Consider the following 26517-nt stretch of genomic DNA (forward strand, 5'->3'; position numbering starts at 1 on the left):
TGGCTCCTTCCATTAGTTCACTGATGAGTGGGAGGAGGATGATAGGTTGGTAATTGGCTGTGTTAGATTTATCCAGTTTTTCTGGCTAGAACCCACCTTACCATTCTTCATTATGGGTGGGTAGCTGCCACTGATAGTTGTACTGAACCAGCTTGTCCATGACAGCTCTGTGCATAGGTCTTCAGCACTACCACTGATCTCTTATCAGCACTCCTTGCTTTTGATGTGGCCACTGCATTCAGCTGCTTCTTAATGTCATGTGCAGTGAACCAAATTGGCTGGCCACTGGTATCTGTAATGTTAGGGACTGTTGGAGGAGACAAAGACGCTTGCAAACCCTTCACCCTTGTCTCTTGCACTCATGTGCTGGTTTCCACCAGGGGTGAGGATGGGGATATCTCTGGAGCCGCCTCTTTCTGGTCATTGTCTGCTTGCCCACCCTGCTTCTGGGTGGAAAATCCAGCACAGAAAGTCCTCTCATCAATTGTGGAAGCAGAATACTAGCTTTTAAAAGATCTTGAAACATTTGCCTGAGGAAGGAGAAAATCTCCGAAAGCTTGTGAATTTAAAATAAAATTGCTGGACTATAACTTGGTGTTGTAAAATTGTTTACAGCTTTTAAAAGGGGAGTGGATAAACATTTTAAAAAGAGAGACCTGTTAGAGAGTGGGGGCAATGGGCTGTTTCTCTCTCGGGGAGGCGGGAGTTTCCACAGGTGGTTTATACGCCCTGGATCAGTGCTGCCCTCCTGCCACCAGGTGGCGCCCTCTCGGGGTCGGTCACACTGCCTCCTGCAGGGTGGAGCCTCGGGAGCCCAGAGTTGCGCAGCGGACAACTGGCGCCAAGCGATTGCTGACGCGCTCGTGCCGTCGCCGGGGTAACCGGCCGAGAAGCGGGGAGACTGCGCAGAACCAAAGCGCTTCATGTCTGAGGAGATGAGTCTGCAGCGAGCGGCCGGGGAGAGCGGGACCCCGGACACGCCGGCCGGGGAGAGCGGGACCCCGGACACGCCGGCCGGGGAGAGCGGGACCCCGGGCACGCCGGCCGGGGAGAGCGGGACCCCGGACACGCCGGCCGGGGAGAGCGGGACCCCGGACACGCCGGCCGGGGAGAGCGGGACCCCGGACACGCCGGCCGGGGAGAGCGGGACCCCGGACACGCCGGCCGGGGAGAGCGGGACCCCGGACACGCCGGCCGGGGAGAGCGGGACCCCGGGCACGCCGGCCGGGGAGAGCGGGACCCCGGGCACGCCGGCCGGGGAGAGCGGGACCCCGGACTCGGAGCGAGCGGACACGCCGGCCGGGGAGAGCGGGACCCCGGACACGCCGGCCGGGGAGAGCGGGACCCCGGACACGCCGGCCGGGGAGAGCGGGACCCCGGACACGCCGGCCGGGGAGAGCGGGACCCCGGGCACGCCGGCCGGGGAGAGCGGGACCCCGGGCACGCCGGCCGGGGAGAGCGGGACCCCGGACACGCCGGCCGGGGAGAGCGGGACCCCGGACTCGGAGCGAGCGGACACGCCGGCCGGGGAGAGCGGGACCCCGGACTCGGAGCGAGCGGACACGCCGGCCGGGGAGAGCGGGACCCCGGACTCGGAGCGAGCGGACACGCCGGCCGGGGAGAGCGGGACCCCGGACTCGGAGCGAGCGGACACGCCGGCCGGGGAGAGCGGGACCCCGGACTCGGAGCGAGCGGACACGCCGGCCGGGGCGTCTGTGGCCGGAGCGGTGCAGAGCTGGGTGGTGCGGCAGGGCGCGCAGGAGCTGGCGGCGTGTCTGAGAGTTGACCCCTGCCGAGAGGTACGCTCGGTCCGACCCGGCTCAGGTTGGCCTGATGGATTTAACACCCAGTTTAAAACATTAACCTTTAACTTAGCAAAATCCTTAACTTCAAACATCAATATTCAATACATGAAAATATTTGTGGTTTGGTGTAATTTGTGTTGTTTAAATGCATTCTGTTGATAGTCAGCGTAAGGTGTTCGCATATCCCAAACTGACAGCTTTATAGTTTGGTTCTTGTAGATTTCATTAGTTCTGTCCATGCACCAGAAGTTGGAAGTCCTTACAGATCTGAAATATTACTGGTATTTACACGATCCTTCTCTTGCAAAAGGTGCATTTATACTGCAACTTTAACATCGCTGTGGATTCTCAATCGTGACAATATATCTTTAGAGGGAGATTCTAAACCACTAACATCGTTAAAAACATAATCTGGTCATTATCTCATTGCTGTTTGTGGGACCTTGCTGTGCATGAATTAGCTGCCTTATTTCCCTACATTACCACAGTGACTACACTTCAACAGTGGCAGTAAAGTACTTTGGGACATCCTAACGTTGAAAAAAGGTGCGATATAAATGCAAGTCCTTTCCCTTCTGACCAAACTCCAGAGGGGAGCAATGAGAGACTCCTGGAGAAGGCATTTTCATACTGCTTGAAAACAGAAAATTTTAGAAACACAGCAGGCAGTATCTTTGGAAAGAACAGACAAGTCAACGTTTTGGGTGTGTGGACCCTTTATCAGGTGTGGACCTGGAAGATATTATGCATGTTAATCGGTTCATCCGTGATATCTTCTAAGTCGTGATAAAGGGTCCACATCCCCCAAATATCAACTTGCCTTTTCTGCACAGATGCTGCTTGACCTGCTGAGTGTATCCAGCATTTTCTGTTTTTGTTTTGGATCGTTAGCATCTGCAGTATTTTTTTAATTTTCTGTTCATAGTGCTCGAGTTTGACAATACATGGGGTTAAATGTGATGCCAAACCTGGTTTAAGAAGTGTTTAGGCAGAAATCCCTTGAACCCTGTGGACACTTATTATAAACCTACCTGGAGCTTTAGTAAAATGTATTGAGAGCTGCTGATCTCAGATGGGTAGCTACGGTATAATGCACTCCCCACTTTTTCAGTCATTATGCTCCTGTGCTTTGTTACTTCTCTCCGTCAGTATGCTCCTGGGCTTTGATATCCCTCTCCCTGCTTGAAAATCCTCCTAAAAACTTACCAATTAACTATGCTTGGGTCTTCCCCTTCCCTTCCTTAAATTCCTTACCCCCTGCTCAGTATCCACCTTTCTCCCTTCAATGGAAAAGGGGAAGCAACAGAACAAGCAGGAATCAGGAATGAAGGTTGCTGACCCAGATATATGGCTGGAGGATTCTGAAATTGCATAAGCTGAGGTCATTGAGTAATCTGAAAATAAAAATGCAAATCTATGACTTAATGGGGGGTAGTTGAGGTGTGTGAGGACTTGGGTGACTGAGTTGTGGATTAGCTGAAGCTTATGGAGGTGGAGTGGTCACTGAAGAGACCATTTGAAAAATCAGTTGTAGAAGTGATGAGGGTAGAGGGGGTGAGGGTCCCAGAGGTAAAGGAAGCCAATCTTAGTAATGAACTCAGCTTGAGATCAAACAGAACTTTGAGGTTGCATCTGGGCTCAGCCTTGGCAAACAGCCAGGAAAGTTGGATGTCGGTGCCAGTGGCACTTAGGTACTGGTAAGAGCTAACATAATAGCTTCAGTTTTGCTAATATTGAACTGTGGTATCAAAATCCTGCAAATGAGACTGCCAGTCTGAACTCTGATCCAGTTTAAATACAACATAGACCTAAAAGTCTTAATTTTTAGTGAAAAATGGAAACATAGTTTATTTAATTTAGTATCCAATTAATTGTATAACAATGTTGCTGATTCATTTTGTTGTCTCACAATATGAAACTTTTGGAAAAAATGAATGAATAGTAAACGTGGGTCAGATGCAGAATTCAAAATCCTGAAATAAGATTTTAAAGGTCACCAGCAAGATTATGTTACTTGCCATTGAAAGAACCATTCCATTCAATGATGTTCTTTGTGAAATAGATACGTAGATTTAAATATTGTACTGTAACATGCAGCCTCCTTGCCTGGAACACAACACAACACAACAAAACATTATTTCAGTAATGTTTTCAAGCACTATTTGCACTATACCACTGACAGGGTACCCTAACCATTATAATCTGTTAACTTTATTACCAACAGTAAAATACTATATATTATGGCATTATCATTTCACAGGGCCAAAGCCTAAGACCAATCCAGCTATCAGCAGAACATTCTTCTGTATGATGCCTCTCTGTCATAACTTCTGATTCCTCCAGAGTCATCTTGAAGAGATTCAATGTCTGATTTGGGTGCAACAACTGGTTTCTCTGATTTTAGCCTTTGTAAGTCTCTTGACACACAGCCCCTTAGAGCACAGATTCTTATCGGCATAGTTCAGACATGGTGGTAGTCCTCATTCTGCTACCTGAGTGGAAAATGTGAGGCCATCGGGTTTTCCACATCTTCCTGACTGCAACTTTGAAAGGCTTATCAACTGCTATAAGCTTGAAGATTGTCAGTATGAACAGGGGCACAATTTCAGACCAGTTTTGTAGCTTATCTGGAGCCTCACTTTGGGAAAACATTGTTATCTGAATAATTTTAGTCTGTTTTACTCCCAGGTTTTTAAAAAAAAAAAATTTCTATTCAGATTATACATTTTACAATATTTATAGAAAGTATCTGGTAATGAGTATAAAGGTCTACATTTCAAAAAATCTAAGAAACTGTACCATCCAATATTTTTCACACCAATTACTTTTTCTTTTCAATTTGTAGCTCAGTTTTGATTTTCATATTCTCCATGTGTGCAAAAAAGTTGTAGATACCCATGTTTTGGAAGAGTTCTTTGTATAGTGAAATGCCATTTTTCTACAGATTGTGGTGATTCTAAATGTGTATTTATATACAAGATGTCTAGCCTTTCTTCATTTATATACAAGTTGTCTTGTATATAAATGAAGAAAGGCTAGCCATCTAAATGTCACTTCAGTTCAGAAAAATCAGATTGTGTTAAAAGTCTGTGCCTGCATCCCCTTCACATCTGATACCAAATTGTTTATTAATCAGACATGAAGTTTTGGTCACATTAGCCTAACTCTTTCACCACCACCCCCTTCCCTCTCCTCCAAATTTTTTTTCCCAAACATATTATATTTGACAAATTAGGAAGAGTACTTCAGGATTTAAATGTCATTTTTATTTGCACTTACTGATTCATTAAAATGGTAATTTTGGCATTTTTGAGAAAATTCTCGTTAAACACTTTAGAAATGAGCGTGATACTAAATTTGAGGCTCGCATGAATTATAAACAATAGAGCTGGCATCTGAATCCCTGAAATAGATTAGTACCTCGTGACTACTTATAAGCACCCATTATTCTCTATTTTAACATGGCTTTGCTTGTGTTTCTAAGTAAGGTAAAGCACTATCTGGCTTTTGTGTGCAGTAGTCTAGTGCTCTTGAACATCTCTGTGCAGCATATTGGAGTTGTGGGCTGTGCTTCTGAGTTTGTGATTTCTCCCCATGTGGCTGATTTTCTGATCTTCGCTGTGTTTCTGTGGGGAAGAGGTTTGGATTTTCCGAGAGAGAATGATGGATTTTTTCCAGGCTCCTGATGCATCTCCCATTAACTAGTTTCAGAGCAATATTGGTGGAGTCCTAGGACTGGGTGGACATCTCGCCATCAGCTGATGCATGGCACAAGGTGATCTAATTATAGAAAGGGGAATTAGATTTTTAAAAAGGGCATGTTATACATTTTTGACCATTTTTTACTGAGGTTATTACTGCACAATTAGTGCTTTAGCTTGTTTATAAAAAAATATATAATTTGCTAGTTACATGTATGCAGCATTGCATGGTCGGAGCCTATGATGCCACAAAGTACCCAAAACTATGTGACTGTGCAAAATGTGTTTGATATCTTAAACATTCAACGTTTTATATCAGTTTCTCTTTATTTTGTTAGCCAGATAGTACTTTACCTTACTTAGATACACAAGCAAAGCCATGTTAAAATAGAGAATAATGGATGCTTGTAAGTAGTCACGAGGTACTAATCTATTTCAGGGATTCAGGTGCCAGCTCTATTGTTTATAATTCATGCGAGCCTCAAATTTTTATCACTTCCCCTCCTCCCCATCATCAGTGATCAGGCACTACTTTAGTTTTATGTAGAGTCTGTAAATTTGGGTTGCAGCTAATATTTGGGGCGGTAGCAGCTGCTGTCAATGAGAATTCCAGCTGTCAGTACCTTTCATATTGTTAGTGCTGTGTTCTCATCAAAGGATTAATTATTACTGCAGGTTTATAGGGACATAATTGGCATTGATTGCCTAAAAAAAATTACATCCTTTGTATACTAATATCTCCTTTTAAAGGAGGGGGAAAGTCTAGAGTCAGTATGTTTTCTTCAAAGTAATTTGCCCTTTTTGTAGTAGAGAGTATTACTCTCAGGAGAATTTTGATAGATCTTTTTTTTAAATTTAAATTTTTCTACTAACAGTTGGGTCTGCCTCCCTGCCATGCTGCTTTGGTGACAGCTCCTCTGTAAGAAATAGAGGGGGAGTGAATTCAAAGTGGGTACAGAGTTGCTCTGTAGCCACAGGACCCCCATGAAACAATATTGCAGATTTAATTATTTGCTTTCCCAGCCTATTGCATGTTTTTCTAATGTCAAGTGGCTTTTGGGTTGGTCTTCAGTCGTGACACCTGCTGCTCCTTGTGAAGCTGCTTTAGGCATATGAGATGTTTCCATTAGTGAAGTACCCAGAGTGGCCTAACATGGAACGAGACTGGACTTCAGGGTCTCCCAAGCCAGATTAAAAAAAAAGATTTTAAAAGGCTTTTTAAAAAAAAAAGTTAATAAAAATTCTCCGTAGACTAATCATTTCTCCTTATAAAGAGGGGGGATTACTTGATTTGTCCTCCCCCTTTAAATAAAAGTATTATTCATTTATAAGATGAAAATGAGAAAACTATTCATGTATTATGTATCTATATTAATCTTGTCTAAAATTGTATGTCAATGCGCCTGTATCATTGCTGATTGAACTGTGCTAAGCACATGACATGACAGACAAATCAAATCTGTTCATAAGAACATGTGAGGCAGACTTCTTTATTTTCTATTTTTATGTATTGTCATTTTTTAAAATTATTTTTTCTACTCCATGCCCAGTTCTCCCTGAGCCAAATCTCCTCTCCCCTTTATCTGTAAGTAATGCCACAACTAATTAACTCAAACAGTTGAACTTCCGTCCATATAATTGTACACATTATTGCAACCTGGATTGTTGTATACATAAATAGCTAGTTTGCAAATAGTTATTTCCAGAGTTGGATTAATACCGGATTCATACCAACATACCTTCTCCAGTATATTTATAGAAGAAAGAAAACAACTTATAAAGCACCTTTCACAACCTCAGGATGTCTCAAAGTTCTTCACAGCCAATGAAGTACTTTTGAAATGTAGTCACTTGTAATGTAGGGAAGTGTGTGTATTTATATTGCTTTCTTAAATTTCATACCTTTTATCAATACTTTCATAACAATGGAATTATGCTGATACCAGAATAATGTAAACATATGACTTAATGTAAAGCCATTCTGTCATTGCACTTTATTCACTGCCAGTGTGATGATTTAATGACATTTCCCTAGCATCCTTACTGAATACCTGTATGGTTAGATTTTAAAAGGTCATTTACAATAGAGTAAATTCTGACCTATAAAACTAATTGCATGTTTTTTAAATGTGTATTTTTTCCCTTTGTAGTCAAGGTGAGGGATGTTTCCATTTACATTTCGAGCTCCATCAAGCACTGTAGCTTAGGTATGGGACAGCTCGATAGTAAAGCTCCCTCTACGCTGCCCCAACAATATGCAAGCAGTGTTGCACTTTTTCCATTTTCCGCATCAGCCATCCTTAGGTTTGTTTAAGTGAGTGCCAGTTAGGGGCAGTTTTGTGCCGTAGGTCCATGCCCACAGTGAATTGGATTGACTGCTCAACCATATTTCACGAGCTTACAGCCAGAGGAGACTTTCATCCCATTACTCTGGGCTGGATATAAACCCAGATCCCAGAGGTGAAAGGACAGCAACTGGCCAACTCTGCCATCCAGTTACCGTTACCAACTTCTTTGCATGTTTTAGGAATTGGAACTTTTCCATCACATACACTAGCTGTTACACAAATTAGGGGCAAGTTAAATCTCTTGTAGATCCAAGACTGGCTGTTTACGTAGCTTCAGTGGAGTCTTAATAGTGGTTTAGTGCAGAGATAAAGTGATTCAAGAAAAAAATAATTGTAGCAGCTGCTAATAGCACGCTTAAGCTGTTAATGTAGACCTTTAATTAGTAACAGCAAACTGCAGTGATGCAATGCTAGTTATAACACAGATGGCGACAATATTCCTGTTCCTTTTCTTTTTCTTGCCCCCCACTGCCAATGTACTAGATATGTGGTGCTAGAATATCAGGAAACAAGAGATGTAAGCAAATGGATAATGTACACCAGTATTTTTGTGGTCATGAAGTGACAATTTTATTTCCAAGTTTTCTTTTTGGTCAGAGGTAATTAAAATGACAAAGACTAGCTGTTTCATATCCAGACCTTTCAACATAAATTCATGTTGTATGTGTGTTTTTCTTGTAGTTTAAAAAAAAAATTACATAATTGAGCTGATCTCCCCCCATCATTGCAGAGTCTGCCATTTTGGAATTGATGCTCCAAATAGCTGGATGGCCAATAGCGCATTTGGTGAACTAGCATCCTGATATGCATTTTATTTTTTTTAAAGTTGATGATAGAATGGATCCTGCTGTTGGAGAATGCAAAAGGTAATTAATCCAACCATTGTAATAAACTGGATGGCCCGGTGGTAAAAGATAGAATACTAGAGCCTGGTCTTCAGTTACTTCCAAGCCTGTATTCACAATGATCCACATTACACCCACACTACACCCTAGATAAGCTCTTATAAGTGGATACACGAGAGTTCCTAATTGATACCCACCACCTGAATACAATTAACACTAATTGATATAAATCACATGGATACAGTTAACAACCATGCTTTTATTATTTATATGAAAAGCTTTATTTAGGTGATAACTAAGGCCTTTGAGAAGTCCAATCGATTTCCTGTACCACCACTTCTATCCACTCAACACTTGTGCAGGAAATGGATCATTGCTGTAATACATTATTTAACAGGATCCCTTATATAGGTTTCTATAATAATAACGAACCATAACAAATCGAGGAGCTGATTTATTTTACAGATTACACATGATCGAACAGAGTAGTAAACCCTCAATTATAACTTATTCGTTAAGGTTTTTGCAACATATAAAACAACAAAGCATCACACACTATCCCTGTTAGCAGACTAGAATATATGCTTTCAACCAGTACTTTTTTTTTGTAACTGGTTTGGCCTATTCCTCTAGAAGAGATCGTTGTCCCTCTAGGGTTATCTTCCCTTAGGAGGTCTAGCAGACAGACTCCCCCAGACTGTTCATCTGCCTCTTGAATTCTTGCCTTCCAGGAAGCCAGCAGCCTGACCCTATACCTGTCCAGGGTTGGCCAGTCGGGCTGCTAATAATCCGACTTCCTCAGGCAACTCCATTCTATTTCTTACCTGCTGCTTTGAATTTTGTGATGTGGAGATGCCGGTGATGGACTGGGGTTGACAAATGTAAACAATTTTACAACAACAAGTTATAGTCCAACAATTTTATTTGAAAATCACAAGCTTTCGGAGGCTTCCTCCTTCCTCAGGTGAATGTGGAAATGAAATCCTCGAACCTTTCGCATTTATAAATCACAGAACAATACCTGGTGATTACAGATAGTCTTTTCAACTGCCCGTTGCCAAGGCAATCAAAGTGTTCAGACAGAGAGGTGTTACCTACAGGGCCACCGAATATACAAACAACCAAAAAAAAGAGAGAGAGAGAGAGAGAGAGGCAGAAACATAGAAACATCCGGAAGGAAGAGAAAGACAGCAAATGACCCGTTATATTAAAAACAGATAACTTTTGTTCGCTGGTGGGGTTACGTGTAGCGTGACATGAACCCAAGATCCCGGTTGAGGCTGTCCTCACGGGTGCGGAACTTGGCTATCAATTTCTGCTCGACGATTTTGCGTTGTCGTGTGTCTCGAAGGCCGCCTTGGAGTACGCTTACCCGAAGGTCGGTGGCTGAATGTCCTTGACTGCTGAAGTGTTCCCCGACTGGGAGGGAACCCTCCTGTCTGGCGATTGTTGCGCGGTGTCCGTTCATCCGTTGTCGCAGCGTCTGCATGGTCTCGCCAATGTACCATGCTCTGGGGCATCCTTTCCTGCAACGTATGAGGTAGACAACGTTGGCCGAGTCACAGGAGTATGAACCATGCACCTGGTGGGTGGTGTCCTCTCGTGTGATGGTGGTATCTGTGACGATGAACTGGCATGTCTTGCAGAGGTTACCGTGGCAGGGTTGTGTGGTGTCGTGGATGCTGTTCTCCTGAAAGCTGGGTAATTTGCTGCGAACGATGGTCTGTTTGAGGTTGGGTGGCTGTTTAAAGGCGAGTAGTGTAGGTGTGGGGATGGCCATATAGACACAGACATCAAGTTTTTACAGAGCTGCAAGAAAGCAGACAAGATCCCGAAAGGACTACAGATCACAAACCCACTCAAGTCCACATACAACTCGGATTACGCTGAGAGACTCTGCCGTCGTACCTCTCGCACACTCCGCAACCATCTCGTACACCAACTCTACAGCAGACGCCGCAACCTCGAAACTAAGATAGAGTCCATACTCTCAACCTGTACTCAGGACACAGCAGACCAGCTACGAGATACCGCCAAACAAACGAGGCAATGGAACTACGCTGCCTACATGAAAACCAAGAGCAGGAAGCTTGAGAAACTCGGCATCACCACCAGCATCGACCAAGCTTCCCCTGGTACCATGGTTGCAACCACAGGGAAGTCTATCGTCAATTTGTTCGACCACACCCTTCAACCAGACGAAATCGAAGTTCTCAGCCGAGGGCTCAATTTCTGCCCCACTACCAAAATGGACCCCACTAGTGTCGCGGCGGACACAGAGGAATTCATCAGGAGAATGAGGCTCCGGGAATACTTCCACAAACCCCAAGATTTCAGCAGCGAACCCAATGAAGACAATCAACGATCCGGAACAGCAGACAGAGGGATCCGCGGTACAGCAACCGAAGAGGAAAGAGTCAAACTGGACTCCTCCGGAGGGTCGCTGCCCTCAGCTTGACATGTATGCTCAAGCTGTCAGGAAATGCGTCAATGCCAGATTCATCAGCCGCACTCAGAAGACAGTCCAGAATGTCACCCGAGCACAACACAACGCCATCAACGCTCTCAAGACCAACCGCAACATCGTCATCAAACCAGCGGACAAAGGAGGAGCCATCGTCATACAGAACAGAACGGACTATTGCAAAGAAGCATACCAACAACTGGACAACCAGGAACGCTACAGACGGTTACTCGCAGATCAGACCAAAGAACGCACCCACCAGCTCAACAAACTGATCAAGACCTTCGATCCAGACCTTCAAAGCATCCTACGTGCTCTCATTCCACGTACTCCCCGCGTGGGAGACTTCTACTGCCTCCCAAAGATACACAAAGCCAACACACCCGGACGTCCTATCGTATCAGGCAACGGAACCCTGTGTGAGAACCTCTCCGGATACATCGAGGGCATCCTGAAACCCATCGTACAGGGAACCTCCAGCTTCTGTCGCGACACTACAGACTTCCTACAAAAACTCAGTACCCACGGACCAGTTGAACCAGGAACACTTCTCACCACGATGGACGTCTCAGCACTCTACACCAGTATCCCCCACGATGACGGCATCGCTGCGACAGCATCAATACTCAACACCAACAACAGCCAATCTCCAGACGCCATCCTACAACTCATCCGCTTCATCCTGGATCACAATGTCTTCACCTTCGATAACCAGTTCTTTACCCAAACACACGGAACAGCCATGGGGACCAAATTCGCACCCCAATATGCCAACATTTTCATGCACAAGTTCGAGCAGGACTTCTTCACTGCACAGGACCTCCAACCAACGCTATACACCAGATACATCGACGACATTTTCTTTCTATGGACCCACGGCGAAGAATCACTATAGAGACTACACGATAACATCAACCAGTTCCATCCCACCATCAAGCTCACCATGGACTACTCCTCAGCATCAGTTTCTTTCTTGGACACACGAATCTCCATCAAAGACGGGCACCTCAGCACCTCACTCTACCGCAAGCCCACGGACAATCTCACGATGCTCCACTTTTCCAGCTTCCACCCTAACCACGTCAAAGAGGCCATCCCCTATGGACAGGCCCTGCGAATACACAGGGTCTGCTCAGACGAGGAGGAACGCGATGGACACCTAGAGACGCTGAAAGACGCCCTAGTAAGAACGGGATATGACGCTCGACTCATCGATCGACAGTTCCGACGGGCCACAGCGAAAAATCGCATAGAACTCCTCAGAAGACTAACACTGGACGCAACCAACAGAGTACCCTTCGTCATCCAGTACTTCCCCGGAGCGGAGAAACTACGCCATGTTCTCCGCAGCCTTCAACATGTCATCAGTGACGACGAACACCTCGCTATGGCCATCCCCACACCTCCACTACTCGCCTTTAAACAGCCACCCAACCTCAAACAGACCATCGTTCGCAGCAAATTACCCAGCTTTCAGGAGAACAGCGTCCACGACACCACACAACCCTGCCACGGTAACCTCTGCAAGACATGCCAGATCATTGACACAGATACCACCATCACACAAGAGGACACCACCCACCAGGTGCATGGTTCATACTCCTGTGACTCGGCCAACGTTGTCTACCTCATACGTTGCAGGAAAGGATGCCCCAGAGCATGGTACATTGGCGAGACCATGCAGACGCTGCGACAACGGATGAACGGACACCGCGCAACAATCGCCAGACAGGAGGGTTCCCTCCCAGTCGGGGAACACTTCAGCAGTCAAGGACATTCAGCCACCGACCTTCGGGTAAGCGTACTCCAAGGCGGCCTTCGAGACACACGACAACGCAAAATCGTCGAGCAGAAATTGATAGCCAAGTTCCGCACCCATGAGGACGGTCTCAACCGGGATCTTGGGTTCATGTCACGCTACACGTAACCCCACCAGCGAACAAAAGTTATCTGTTTTTAATATAATGGGTCATTTGCTGTCTTTCTCTTCCTTCCGGATGTTTCTATATTTCTGCCTCGCTCTTTTTTTTGGTTGTTTGTATATTCGGTGGCCCTGTAGGTAACACCTCTCTGTCTGAACACTTTGATTGCCTTGGCAACGGGCAGTTGAAAAGACTATCTGTAATCACCAGGTATTGTTCTGTGATTTATAAATGTGATAGGTTCGAGGATTTCATTTCCACGTTCACCTGAGGAAGGAGGAAGCCTCTGAAAGCTTGTGATTTTCAAATAAAATTGTTGGACTATAACTTGGTGTTATAAAATTGTTTACAATTGAATTTTGTGAGCCTAATCGTTTGTCATGGAGCTGCTCTCAGTGCTGTTGCATCATTAGTGGATAAAATCTAAATCAGGACACCAAGATCTGTTTGTTTCTGCAGATTGAAATATATGCATTTGTTTAAAATTTATACGTGGCCTGCGAGGCTCCATGATATGCACTTAAGTGGCCCACAAAGACAAAAAGCCTTGACATTCCTGGTTTAGATTTTATGGCCGTTATTTGTGTTTAATATATCTAGAATACTGATAGTTTGCTTTTGACTGCATGCTGTAAATCTGTTTTCACAATGCACATTTGTACCAATTTGTTGTATGGGTAAAATTATACCAAAATTGGAGTTTAAATTAAAATTCATTGGAAAAAAAAAGGACTTGCATGTATTTAGCACTTAATCATATCCTCAGGATGTCCCAAAGCTCTTTACAGCCAATTAATTACTTTTGAAGTGTAATCACTTACTTATGTAAATACAGCAGCCAATTTGAAAGGAAGGTCAAGCAAACAGCAAATGAGATAAATTTGGTTAATCTGGTTTGGTGATGTTGGCTAAAACACACACAACTTAATGCTCATCTTTGAATTGTGCCATGGGATCTTTTACGTACTCCGAAATAGACAGACCAGGCATTGTGTTAATGTCTCATTTGAATGACAGCATCTCCTGGCAATACAGCACACCCTCAGTACTGCACTGAAGTGTCAGTCTAGATTATGTGTTCAAACCCTGCAGTGGGAGTCGAATCCACAAGGATCCCCATTTTTCATAGGGCAGATATTATTCTTAAACAGACCAATGTTCCAAATCTAACATTATAGTTCGCATGACTAAAAAGATGGAAAATATTTTAAACATCTTTGATAAAGAGATAATCTTTGTTTAAGCTCTATGTACAGTGGAGGTGGAGTTCTCTTTTAATGTCCAGAATATGAAGCCATTAATGTATTGAGAAAACTAACCCTGAATTAGAATGGGAAGTGATTAGGATATTGAAAATTTATGTATGACTTGGGTATCCATTTATCAAAATTGGCTCATAGTGTCTTGTGTTGTTCTTGTGTAGGCTAAGGAACTTGATGAGAGCATTGAAGAAATGTTAATCAGACTGGATGAATTTTGTGGAATGCTTGACATGGTAAGTATTACTGTATTTCTTTTTAAACCAAACATAATGGTGGTGCAGTGCATAGGCAATTCATGCATCACATATTTTAAAAGGGGGTGAAAATCAATTCTATTCTGATGCTGTCTGGGAGTTCACAGAACTTAGCATTGTATCAAGGGTTCAGCAGTTTTGCTGACATTCTAAATGGACAGGGCTTGACAAATACCCAGCTATATCACTGAGCTTTGGGTGATGTATTCTAGTATTCTCATCAGAGTGCAGAGAATTAACTATTCAACCAACTACTTGCAACTAGATTCTAACTTGTGTGACACCTTATTTGATGTGAAAAATAAATTTGGTTGGTTGATCTGAATAATAAACCAGAGTGTGCACAAACCTAGATAGCTGTCTTGTGAACCATCTCAGCAGGGGGAAAAAATGAGTGCCCTGACTGTTTAGGGCACATGTTGTATTCTGCAGGCTGATACAAGGTAGCCAGTTGTGTAAAGGTAAGCATTTCCTTAAATCTCAGGAAGATTTATTATTAACTTGGTCTGTGGTTCTGTCTTTCTTCTGTCAATAACCCTCTTGTGATTTGCAGAGAATAAAATGACAGAGCCGGGCTTACTAGTTTTCGGGAAGAACTGTCTGATCAGTTAAGCAGCAAATCTGCATTGTGTTGTCTGCTTGTCCATGTGGAGAGAGTGCCATAATGTATTCCATTATAGTGGAAATGGGGTTAGTTAGGAACAACTACTACGTCCATTTTTACATTGCCTTTTATGTAGTAAAACGTCTCAAGGCGCTTCATAGGACGAACATGCATGGCATGGACAGGGGTGTATGTTTATCTGTCTAGCAAGGGCTGCTCAGTTCTTGATAGGCCTGGGGCATTAATTTGAGTGAAGGAGATGACTAAGGAAGCAAAGACTTCAGAAGAATACAATATTTCTATAAAGTAATTTCTTTCAAATATTCTGATTTGTATACGGTAACTAAAGCTTTCCATTTCTTACAGATTCGAAATGACTCTTCACAGATTCTGAATGAAAATGTTCCAAAAATAAAGGTCAAGGCACTGGAAATGAAGAAGGTGTACGCAAAGATTGATAAGATGGAGGTTTGTAACTTTTTTAGTGCATTTTCTACAACTTATGAATTTAAATTTCTGAATCACAAATGTCCAAATATAAAATATACCTCAGGTGGTGGAAGCTGTAGTAGCATGGTTGAACTGTGACATGAATCCTACATCAGGTGAGTTTTCCAAGTTCTCATGTAGTGTTTTTGGATGAAGCATTAAACTTTAGTGAGGTGCTCCAATGTGCTCAGTGCTATTTGGTTACCTCGTTTGGATAGCAGATGGTGTGACCCAGTTACAGTATAGTATTGTGGAGAATTCTGCAGTTTACGCTGCCCCACTCACTGTGCATCTTCCTTGAACTGTGACATATTTGTTGAAGAGAAATGTAGACAGTTGGGTTGGGGAAGAAGAAAATTTACATTTTAAAAAGCTTTCCTCAGAATTCTGACAATGACTTATAATTTTTATGGAGTCTGTTCTTTACTTGAAGTCCTCTTAGTGAAAACTTTGTGTAATTGCATCAATAGATAATCTTAGTAAGAACCTAAGAAAGTTTAAAAAGAAAGCAAAGCTGCTCTGTTTTATAACTTTAGCATATATTCCTGTCTTCTAATCCTGTACCACAAACTTTTTTACTTCCACCGTACTGATTTCCTTCATTATTTTAATACTGATTTCTATCTTCACCCCTCCCAAGTAGTTTTCCTTTTTCTCTTCAATGAAAACACCCTAGCTAACATAGAATCTGTCTAGTTTCAAATGACAAAAAATTTCCATATTTTAATCTTTTGTTTTAAAACGGTTTCTGTTACTGTTTGCTGAAAGAAATTTAGTCTACCCCTCTGTATACAGATGACTGCACTGGAATCACAATGTTAACTTACCTTAAGCATTGACTCCTGACTGAAAACTTTTGATTGCCAATGAAGTTATGAATGGGTAGTTTCTTATCAGGTGCATATGATCGTTTAGGGCCAAACTGCTTCAAAGCCCTCTGTCAGGACTAAAATGGGGCACCATTATGGTTTGGATAATAAATTGGATGGATAATAAACTGAGGATAGACCTGAGTGGTAATAGTTTTGATTGGGCACTTGTGACCAGTCCTAGGATTCCTGTTCATTGTATTATTCAATGACTTTTGTGGTTTCTATTTATATTTTGTTAATTAAAAATCTTGACAGTAAATGGAATCGCACTCTTGTATGTCCAGTGAGCACTGCTAAATTTTGGTTACAATACAGTCTACATCTACCAATCTAAGTATTGGCTCACTGTAATCTGTTCATATGTTAGTATTTTTTTTCCTTTCCTGCTGCATAATTTGAAATACTTTCAATGTTTGGTCACTTTTTCATTCTCCCTCCTCCTTCACTTAAATAACATTCCTTTCATTATATTTTTAGCACTCAATTTGTCTAACTTTGAACTTGTTAATATATGCAATTTAGGATTCACCTTTCGAGTTGCTATCTGTAAACCTCATTAACCTGTATCCCTTTCCTTAGAACATCCCATTTTGCCACACAATGTGTCTTCCCCAGATGAGACATTCTGCTTATAATACCGTCCTTGAAGATCTGTTGATAGATGTTTATCTATGCATTTCCATGCCCCCCACCCCTCAAATTTACATAATTTGCATAAAATAGTTATTTACTACACCCATAATTTGAAAAAAAAAGTCATGTTGCCCTGTGAAGCAATGATCCATATTTTAATATGGAGCTCTGCCAATCCAATCTCACTGACCTGTAGGAAGGATCTGCAATCCCATTGATCAGGTCATGTTTTTCTCTGGACTTGATTCTCTTGAGCTGCCTACCTGTTGAAAAGGAATGGCTGCTAAGAAAGTAGCAACCATGTTCAGTAGTGGATGCCTTAGTAGCTTCCAGGAAATATTCTTTTGATGAAACATAAAATGCAAAATAGAGCAAATTTGTTTTCTGGTATTCATCCAAAAAATTTAATCCACTATAACGTGAGAGTGGTTACATTTTGGAATGACTCCAGCATCTGCAGAGCACTATCTGAAACAAAGCAGCTATCATTATTTTCCATCATTCTTCTCTGGAAGGTTCTCTTGGAAATCATTTGTGGAAGGAGCTTGGAAATCTTATCTCACTCATTTTCCTGAAACCCCTCCTTTTGGTTTGAATCTGATACTTAAAAAATCAGTGAACTCCAGTAATGGTAATCAAGCAGCCATGTTTGATATTACACTCTTTCGGCCTTCATCCAAAGTTCTTAGCTAAGGCAGTCTTGGTCTTTGCTTAACAGCAGAAGGATGTCATTCCATCCTCTATATATCCGTTATGTGAATGCTTGAGAGATCTTGAATCTAATATTAATGGTCAAATGCATTTCTTCTACAGATCTCATAAAACTGGTGCTGCCATTGTAAAATAAAGATTGTCAAAATAGATAGTGGGAATGTGTCCTACATTATCGCCAGCAGAGTAAGGTTTAGGATCGCTCCACTAGTTCCATGTCTGCTTGCATGAACTTATAAAGCCACTTTCGATTATATATTCCTGAGAAGGCTCACAAAAAATAACTATTTGTGAGCCATCCCTTCGTTTTTAATGGCTGCAAATATATGAAGTTAATTTCATTAAGTTACTTTTATGAGGGTGGTGGGAACTACATGGGATAGCACACTAGCCTTTCACCTGTGTATTTGGATTTGAATCCAGCTCAGACTGATGGACATTTTATCTGTGTGTTGAATTTAAATAATTATGTGAAATGAAATAAAATTGCCCCTGATTTGGCACTAATTTGCATTCTTGCTCTGGCCACTGTGGTTTATGTGGGAAATGGAAAAGTTCACAGTGGAGGGGGATGAATATTCTGAGATTGCAGCAGATTAGAGGGAGTTTCGCTCTGCTTCTAGTTGCTGAATCTGACTGCTGTCTTGCATCTGACTGTTATGTCTCACCTGAAAGTTCTTGGTGCTAATAAAAGGTGCCCACATTGGAAAATGTCCCACTGCCTAGCACTAACATCCCTCAATGTGGCGACAGCAAATTTTATAAATAAAAATATATTTTTAATTACATGTCTCACATGTCAGGATGACTGCAGATATTCCCCTGTTCCTGTACTTGTGATGTGTAATAACATAGGAGTGCCTGAAATGGAATCTGGCACTCCTAGAATTTACTGGTAACTCCCTGTAAAATTTTATTTTAGCAATTTACTTCTCTCCCACTGGGCAGTCATTTAAGATTTTGAAAGGATGGGAAGGCCAAGGGTACTGCCCACATGATTGAAGTACACTAATGAAATACAATTTTATTGGGAGTTGGAGCTGAACTGGGAGTGTACTGAACTTGGAGTCAAGTAATTAATTCTATGATGCTTGCTAAGTGTGTGTGTGTGTGTGTGTCTCTCTCCCTCTCTCTCTCATATATATATATTAAATATAAATAAAATAAAAGATCCTGGGAACTGGCTGCAGTTGGCCTAAAATGGAGGACAGCCATTGCCTCACTGTAACATAAATCACCCTTTTCAAAGCTGAGCATTGTTAGAAGGCCATTTAATAATAGACAAAAATAGGCATTCTCCTGTGTTTTGTTAAGAGGAATGTCACTTCTCTCTACCCCCTCCCCCCCCCCCACCCCCACCCAAAGTAACTAATTGCAAGAAGTTTTTGGGAATTATTTTACATCATATTACTGTTACTTTCTATAAGGCAAGACACGAGTACAATTTTATTTTAAGAGCTGTAGTAACTTCCCTAGTTTCCTTCTATTGTCTGTTAATGTTCTTGTTAGCATTCAAAGAAGCTTTTAATTTTAAAGTTTGCAAGCCTAAACAGAAACTACTTTTTTGGTGCAAGAGTAACTCCTTCAACTTTTTAAGATGTGATATTTTGATGATCCTTTATTTGAAGTCCTTACTGATTCATCCAGCTCTTTCTCATGCTCTCTCTCTACAAAGGCACTATATAATACGCTTCCATACACATACACCCTCTCTAAACAAATCTATGTCTACAATCCACCTTAGTAAAGTGGATTAGGAAAGCAGAAAATTCATATCATAAACAGTCAATACACATAGGAAAAATAGTTTCAAGAAGTTAACTAATGATAAAATGATCATTTAGAATTAAACAACACTGAATTTTTCCCCTCTCCAGTTCCTGAACTTATTGGCTTCTTGTTGAGGTACAATTCACTATTGCTATTCACTTTCTCATTACCCACATTAGTGACTATTATTTAATACATGTGACTTGACGTTATGTGCCTGCAGACTATTAAAGCGAGGGGCATTATATCTGAGCTCAGTCCCACCTCCCACACACACATTCTCTTTCTTGCTCTCACTTTTCTAATCAGGGACACTAAATATCATGATCAGTATTGAGATCCTGTCCAGTGTTCCCCTCCCTAGCTTGGATACTGAAGCCAATTGTTGTACGCTTACTGCTGCCTGGCTGACATCAATTAACATAGCACAGTCTGGAGATTGAACCTAGGACTTTTTTGGTTTGTGTGGCTCGTATCATCGATTTATAATCCAACAGGTAGGAGTTCTTCTTGAATTTTTTGATTTGGTGGTATCAGCAAGTTGGTGCCATGTGCCTGTGGTGCAGCCTCAAGAGCCTGACCTTTCTATCTTCTCCCTGCTGCTCTTCCAAGAATAAAGTTAGGAATCTTACAACACCAGGTTATAGTCCAACAAATTTATTTTAAAATCACAAGCTTTCGGAGATTATCTCCTTCGTCAGATGATTGAATGAAAAGGTTCTCAAATCGCATATCTTATACGATGTTGGGACAGCATCACACCAATCAAAAGGTGTCGTTGTTATTCAAACAGGCCAGTCACGGAGAACAGCACGTCCCAGTACACTCGATATACATTGTGTCTTTTACACAGGCAGGCAGAAAGAAACTCAAAATGGCAGAGAGAGAGAGAAAATTTATATGTTTTTTAAAATTCTCTCTCTCTCTCTCTCTCTCTGCCATTTTGAGTTTCTTTCTGCCTGCCTGTGTAAAAGACACAATGTATATCGAGTGTACTGGGACGTGCTGTTCTCCGTGACTGGCCTGTTTGAATAACAACGACACCTTTTGATTGGTGTGATGCTGTCCCAACATCGTATAAGATATGCGATTTGAGAACCTTTTCATTCAATCATCTGACGAAGGAGATAATCTCCGAAAGCTTGTGATTTTAAAATAAATTTGTTGGACTATAACCTGGTGTTGTAAGATTCCTTACATTTGTCCACCCCAGTCCATCACCGGCATCTCCACATCAAGAATAAAGTTAGAAGAGAATTCCCAATGTGAAACCCATGGTGTTTAGTCTGTAAAGATGATGGGTGCTAAATGGCAGTTCTTCAACAAATGAGCCAAGAGGTGGCAACAAAAAAAGAAATAAACAAAAATTTTACTGAAATTAGGTTCTTACAACATCTGCAAATGTGTTAGCTTGTCCCTCTAAACATCGGCCTTCAGGTTACGGCCTAGCAACCCTAAATGCAAGTTTCATACTGGCATGGATATGAATCAGTATAAATGAGATGGAAATGATTGATATTGAGGTATTAATCACCATATCATTATGCCATGTTTAGTTGTGCCCACCCACTTTTGACAGCAGAAAATGGAGCAGGTGTAATGGATCTGCAGTCTGTCCACGCAGTCATTGCCTCAAAATTGGACAGAACCTCCAGAAAATCTAGGCAGATGAGTGCAATGCAAGATTGAATTAGTTTAGTTTTAATTGTCCTGGCTTTGTATCTGTTCTAGCAGGACTTTTGTGTCTTCACCCATTTACAGATTTTCCAGAATCATTCTAGTGTTGCAAGAAGGATCTTAGTTTTTGCTTAACATAAAGTCACGCTTTGTGGGTATCCTAATTCTTTTATCAGACTTTTGTGAAGATGGTTGGACAGAATGCAGCAACACTGGAGGAACAAGTGGTTCAGGCAGAAAAGGACTGTGGAAACTTGCCTCATGCTGTTCGCAAACTTCTACATTCAATCAGTGCACCTTCATTTCTAAATGTAAGTAAAGTGAAGGCACAGCAAAATAAGGGGTTGGATACCCTTATTGGATCAAGTGCTGTCAAAATATAGGAAATAATTGCATAAGAACAAAACATATAATTTTAAAATTAAATCCTGTGAATTAAATTTGTGGTGATACATAAATGATACACAAAGCAGAAAATATAGTTTTGTTCAATAAATTTTAACAATTCTGTTCTTTGATAGCTTGTTCCATGTCGCAACTGCCAACATCAGGGAATAAATTTCTGGTTCTTTGACTTATGTTTGTCACAATGTATAAAGTGTGAAATTGTAACTGGTCTACCCTTAGTAGTACCATTGACTACTTTTTGGATTTCATTTTCTTTTTGTTGGGACTACTGATTTTTGACCCTGAGGTAGTCTGTTATTTTGTAGCAAATCAGTACAACGAGCAAGTCATCAATGTGTTTGTGTAAAGACAGCTGTATTCCAGTTATTGCTTCTCTTCAATCGCTTTTTCTGAACTTTAGCACATTTAGTGGTTTTTTTTTCTGTTGCAGAAGAAACGCAGCTGCCCCAACCAACAGAACTCAACTTATGAGCTACCCAATCTATACAGAACTGAAGCCTACTTTCCTGTGAGTCCTGATAGGGCGTACTGCAATAAACCAAACACCTGAATGTAATGAGCTAGGAGGACACTTTATTCATCAGGAGTATACCGTGTTGCATTGACACGAAGAACTTAATTGAACATGTTATTGCAAGTCTTGTACAATTTGTTTTGTCACCTCCTAGTTCCATCTGGATGAAAGGTGATATGTGCATTATTGAATTATGGTGATGTTTTCTATGAAATATAACACTACTAGGAAGGATGGACTTACATGAAAACAACTAGGGTGTTCAGTTTTTTTGGAATAGTGTAGGTTTGCAGTGGAAGATTATAAAAACCTGTATGCAGCAGTAGCCCCAACCTACCAATGTAGCATGTTATACAGAATCTCAGTCTGTTATGTATTACATAACCAAGCTGCTGGCCAGCAGGTCTCAATATGGTTCTTTTTTTGTTTTTTTTTCCTTGATAATGCAAGGAACGCAAATCAAGTTACCATATTATGAATATAAAAGTACATATTTGAAGTAAATTCAGAAATAAAGTCTAGCATGTGTGGTTCTCCTTAATTAAATGACACAAAGGCACCTGGAAAATTAAGTACAGTTTTCCACAAGTATGCTTACCCAATCCAAGCATGAAACTTTAATATTCTGAATTACTTCTAATTTAGTACCTTTGTTTAGAATTCCTTATGTATCCATAACATTTAAACTTACAATCTTGATTCAAGCATGAAATAATCATTAATCAAACAGCAAGGCACATAAATATTATAAACACAAGAACACTTTTCTTGTCATGGGAGAAGATTAGACATTTTATTTTCCAGCAAAGTACTCTAGTCTAACGTCATTTGTCTTTTTCCAAAAAAATGCTTCCTGTCATAGGATGTTGAGTTAAACCGCCCTAATTATGGTGGTAAAGTCAAAATGGGAATATAGTGGAAGACAAAAAGCTCAAACAGGAAAATATAGAAAACTAACTATTTAAAAAAAAACAAGTGGGTTGATGGCTGTAATGTAGTCAAGATTCAGATGGCCATACAGATTGTGCAGACTTTGCTCTTATTTATGTTATCCAAACCAGTAGCCTACAACTTTTTTAGTACAATCCTACCTATTGGAAGAATAAGACAAATTTTATCCCTTTTTCCCACAGGAGTTTGTATTTTCCACTAATAGCAATACAGTTGCTCCAAATTTTCCACAGGGCTCTGTGTTGTGATAGGAAGAGAAGCTGTTTTACATCATTACTATGCTGGACAAGAATTATCTGTTAAAACACACTTCCTGTCAACTGACCACATTATAATTCTAGCAATACAAAGATGCAAAAAGCTCCTCTTCCTATCATGTGATGCAGCCATGGGCAGACACTTGGCAGCAGTTATAGTGCTATTGATAGAACATACAAACTCTAGTGAAACTACGATGGAAAAGCTTTGAAAGGATAGTTAAGTATTTATGATATAGGAGATAAATGATGGATAGGTTTGCATTATAAAAATGGAGCTTGTGTCCCTTGTTTGGATAAGTTCAACTGCAGAGTTAAACTTCACTTGTTGACTGAATTCAGGTTGTTGGAGCATTATTAGGGCATCCTACCCCGTGTAAAATTCCTGTCTGCTGTTATAAGCATGATCAAATTTGCCTCCAACTATGCCATTATGTCACTAAATATAAGCAATTTTAAAAATCCTAACACACATGGTATCGGATAATAGCAAATTGCTCAAACTTTGTACTTGAAGTTAATCCTACCTCTTCTGGATTGTTACAGCTGTATAATGCATTTCCAATCACTTATTTTCTACATAGTATACACAAAATGTTGGAACTGATATCCTTATTGGAAGGTGTAGATTATTATTTCCTATAATTTTGCAGAGCAGACATCTTTTGTGCTGTTATCTCACACCCATTTTTGTTTAGTATCGGTGGCCTTCTCATCTATGCAAGCTGACTCTTGGCGCAATGCCAACTTTATTTTATAGACGGAAATTAGTGGGAGAATTATTGCAAATGTTTTGTATAGCATACAAAATAACGTCAGTGTTGAATTACAGGCATATATTGAGTATTGCATGTACTTGTACTTAGTCATGTGACAACTACCCCAGTACTGTTGTGTAATTCATTTCTGATTACCCCTTTACTCTGCTCATACCAATTATCAATCCAACATGCTCATTGTTGTTCACTGGATTCTTGGTAAACAATCCTATTTTTTACATTATTTTACTTAAATTCAGATGCAGAATTATTCATTTTAAATGAGTTTAGATACCAATATTACAAATTGTTTTAAAAATAACACTTTCGATTCAATCTAATTTCATGTAAACATGTACTTACTAGGATTTAACTTTATTAAAGGTGATTACATGTGTACAGACACCCACATGTATTGGTACTGTTTTCTTTTTTTTATTTTATAATTCTTGCTCTGCTGTAGCTTCTGGGTAGTTTGAAAAACTTTCAAATGTTCAGTAAGGGAAAGTTGTTCTTTTTTACTTAGGTTAGATATATAAATGATAATTATTTAAATCAATTCATTTCAGTTTTGTTAATTTTTTTTGTGGTCCTAATTTCATCTCTGTCAAAACAAAGGTTTGATTAAGATTGGATAATGTACCATCATTGCATTTTTGGATGTATATATGTTTTTACTAGAAAAAAGCTGAGTTATATAATCTTTAGATCTTCCATCCAGAGATAATATTGTTATCTTCTCAACTAATTCATGGATGGTTAGTTTTTATCATTAAGGTAAAGGAACACAATAGTACAATTCTATAAATAATTGATACAATCTGAATGCTACTGCTGGCTAATGTATCTTTTACGAATGTAACCCTGTTCTAACATTCTTGTGTAGTAGTTGCATGTTATTTTGTAATTTGTGGTATGCCTTATGTTCGCTATGGCTAACCACATGATTGGGGAAGAATCAGCTAGCTACTTAATATTGCGTGATGTGTTCATTTTCTAAACTGGTGAAAGTGCAGATGTATACATTGAATTTAAGTTTTTAGCACAGGGTGTTGGGCCCTCCTGGTGTCTGGCCATGATTGTCACCTTCTTTCAGGATACAACTTCAAGAATTGAATGCACATATGAGAGTTTTTGGCTAGGGCTGTAAAAGTGCCTTAAGACTTCAAAGTCTCCCCTCAAGGACAGGACATAACTGTACTTGTATGCAGACTGTATGTACAGGAAGCACCACAAATATTCACAAGTGAGGATATGAGCAACATCCCTCAAACAGAGATGACCAATTAATGACTCATATATATGAGATGGGAGTCCAAGAAAGGCTAAGACGACTCCAAACTAATAAATCACCAAGGATAGATGATATTTATCTCAGCATGCCAAGAGAAACTAGGGAGAAAATTTGCATGGCATTGATTATCATTGAGGGAGTCACTGGTCACGAGGGAGGAGCCAGTAGATCGATCAATACGTGGAATGGATGTCCAGTTGTAGTAGAGTCCGAGATGGCTGGACAATGTGTTGCCATGACCCACACATCAAGCGGGAGCTGGAGATAGTTTTGATTGGTCACTTGACACGCCACTCCTCAAGACCGAGGTGAGGAAGGGCTATAAATTAGGTTCTGGCATTTTCTATCGAAGTGTAAAAAAGCCAGTTTGCTGTGAGTTGCAGTTTAAAACAGTCAGCGAGGCAGAGAATTTATTAGTGATAGTTTAATGAGTACTGCCTTGTAAAGTGAAGCAAAGTCCATATCGAGGGCTAAGCTTGTTTAATTTATTATTTTTGATGTGAGGAGCAATAGGAAATAGATTGATTTTCACTGAAAACTGTATAGTCTGTTCAGTCATGTTTATATTACACACACACTACCAGTTTGTTGGTTTACAATTGGCCTCATCTCACTAGAGTGCTTATCAGTTGACCTTACAGAAGAGAGGAGAAATGCAAGATCAAGGAATCCACTATACATAACGAGGACTTTTATTATGGCCCCTGGGTCACACTATTATATGACTAAATATTGGGCAGTAAAGATAAGCTTCTGATCATGGATGTGGGGTGTCCAGTGACACTGAACACAAGAGAATATCTAGTTTAAACCTGAAATTTGTAACAGAGACCTGGGAATCTTTGTAGACTCGACATTCAACATGTCCAACCAATGCAGGACAACAATGCAAATAGAATGTTGAAACTATATAACCAAAAATAGAGTACAAGTTATGATCAAACTGTATAGTGCTCTGGTCAGACCATACCTTGACTA

The 26517-nt window shown here is 40.9% G+C and overlaps 1 protein-coding gene across 1 annotated transcript; it reads left to right on the forward strand.

Moving 5' to 3' along the window:
- Positions 1–879: 879 nt before the first annotated feature.
- LOC137335292 (collagen alpha-1(I) chain-like) lies at positions 880–24699 on the forward strand. Its single transcript, XM_068000594.1, has 5 exons — positions 880–1799; positions 14509–14580; positions 15572–15673; positions 21534–21668; positions 22196–24699. Exons 1-5 carry the CDS (start codon positions 924–926, stop codon positions 22313–22315), a joined length of 1305 nt encoding a protein of 434 aa, XP_067856695.1. The 5' UTR covers positions 880–923; the 3' UTR covers positions 22316–24699.
- Positions 24700–26517: the final 1818 nt, after the last annotated feature.

The sequence above is a fragment of the Heptranchias perlo genome, chromosome 19, assembly GCF_035084215.1.
Source record: "Heptranchias perlo isolate sHepPer1 chromosome 19, sHepPer1.hap1, whole genome shotgun sequence".
Classification (NCBI taxonomy): Eukaryota; Metazoa; Chordata; class Chondrichthyes; order Hexanchiformes; family Hexanchidae; genus Heptranchias; species Heptranchias perlo.

Bases quoted from the DNA above. Each gene is read 5' to 3' on its own strand.
- LOC137335292 (XM_068000594.1), top strand. From the start codon at position 924: ATGTCTGAGGAGATGAGTCTGCAGCGAGCGGCCGGGGAGAGCGGGACC. The intron at 14,581-15,571 runs GTAAGTATTACT...CATTTCTTACAG, and splicing joins TTTGTGGAATGCTTGACATG to ATTCGAAATGACTCTTCACA. The intron at 21,669-22,195 runs GTAAGTAAAGTG...TTTCTGTTGCAG, and splicing joins GTGCACCTTCATTTCTAAAT to AAGAAACGCAGCTGCCCCAA.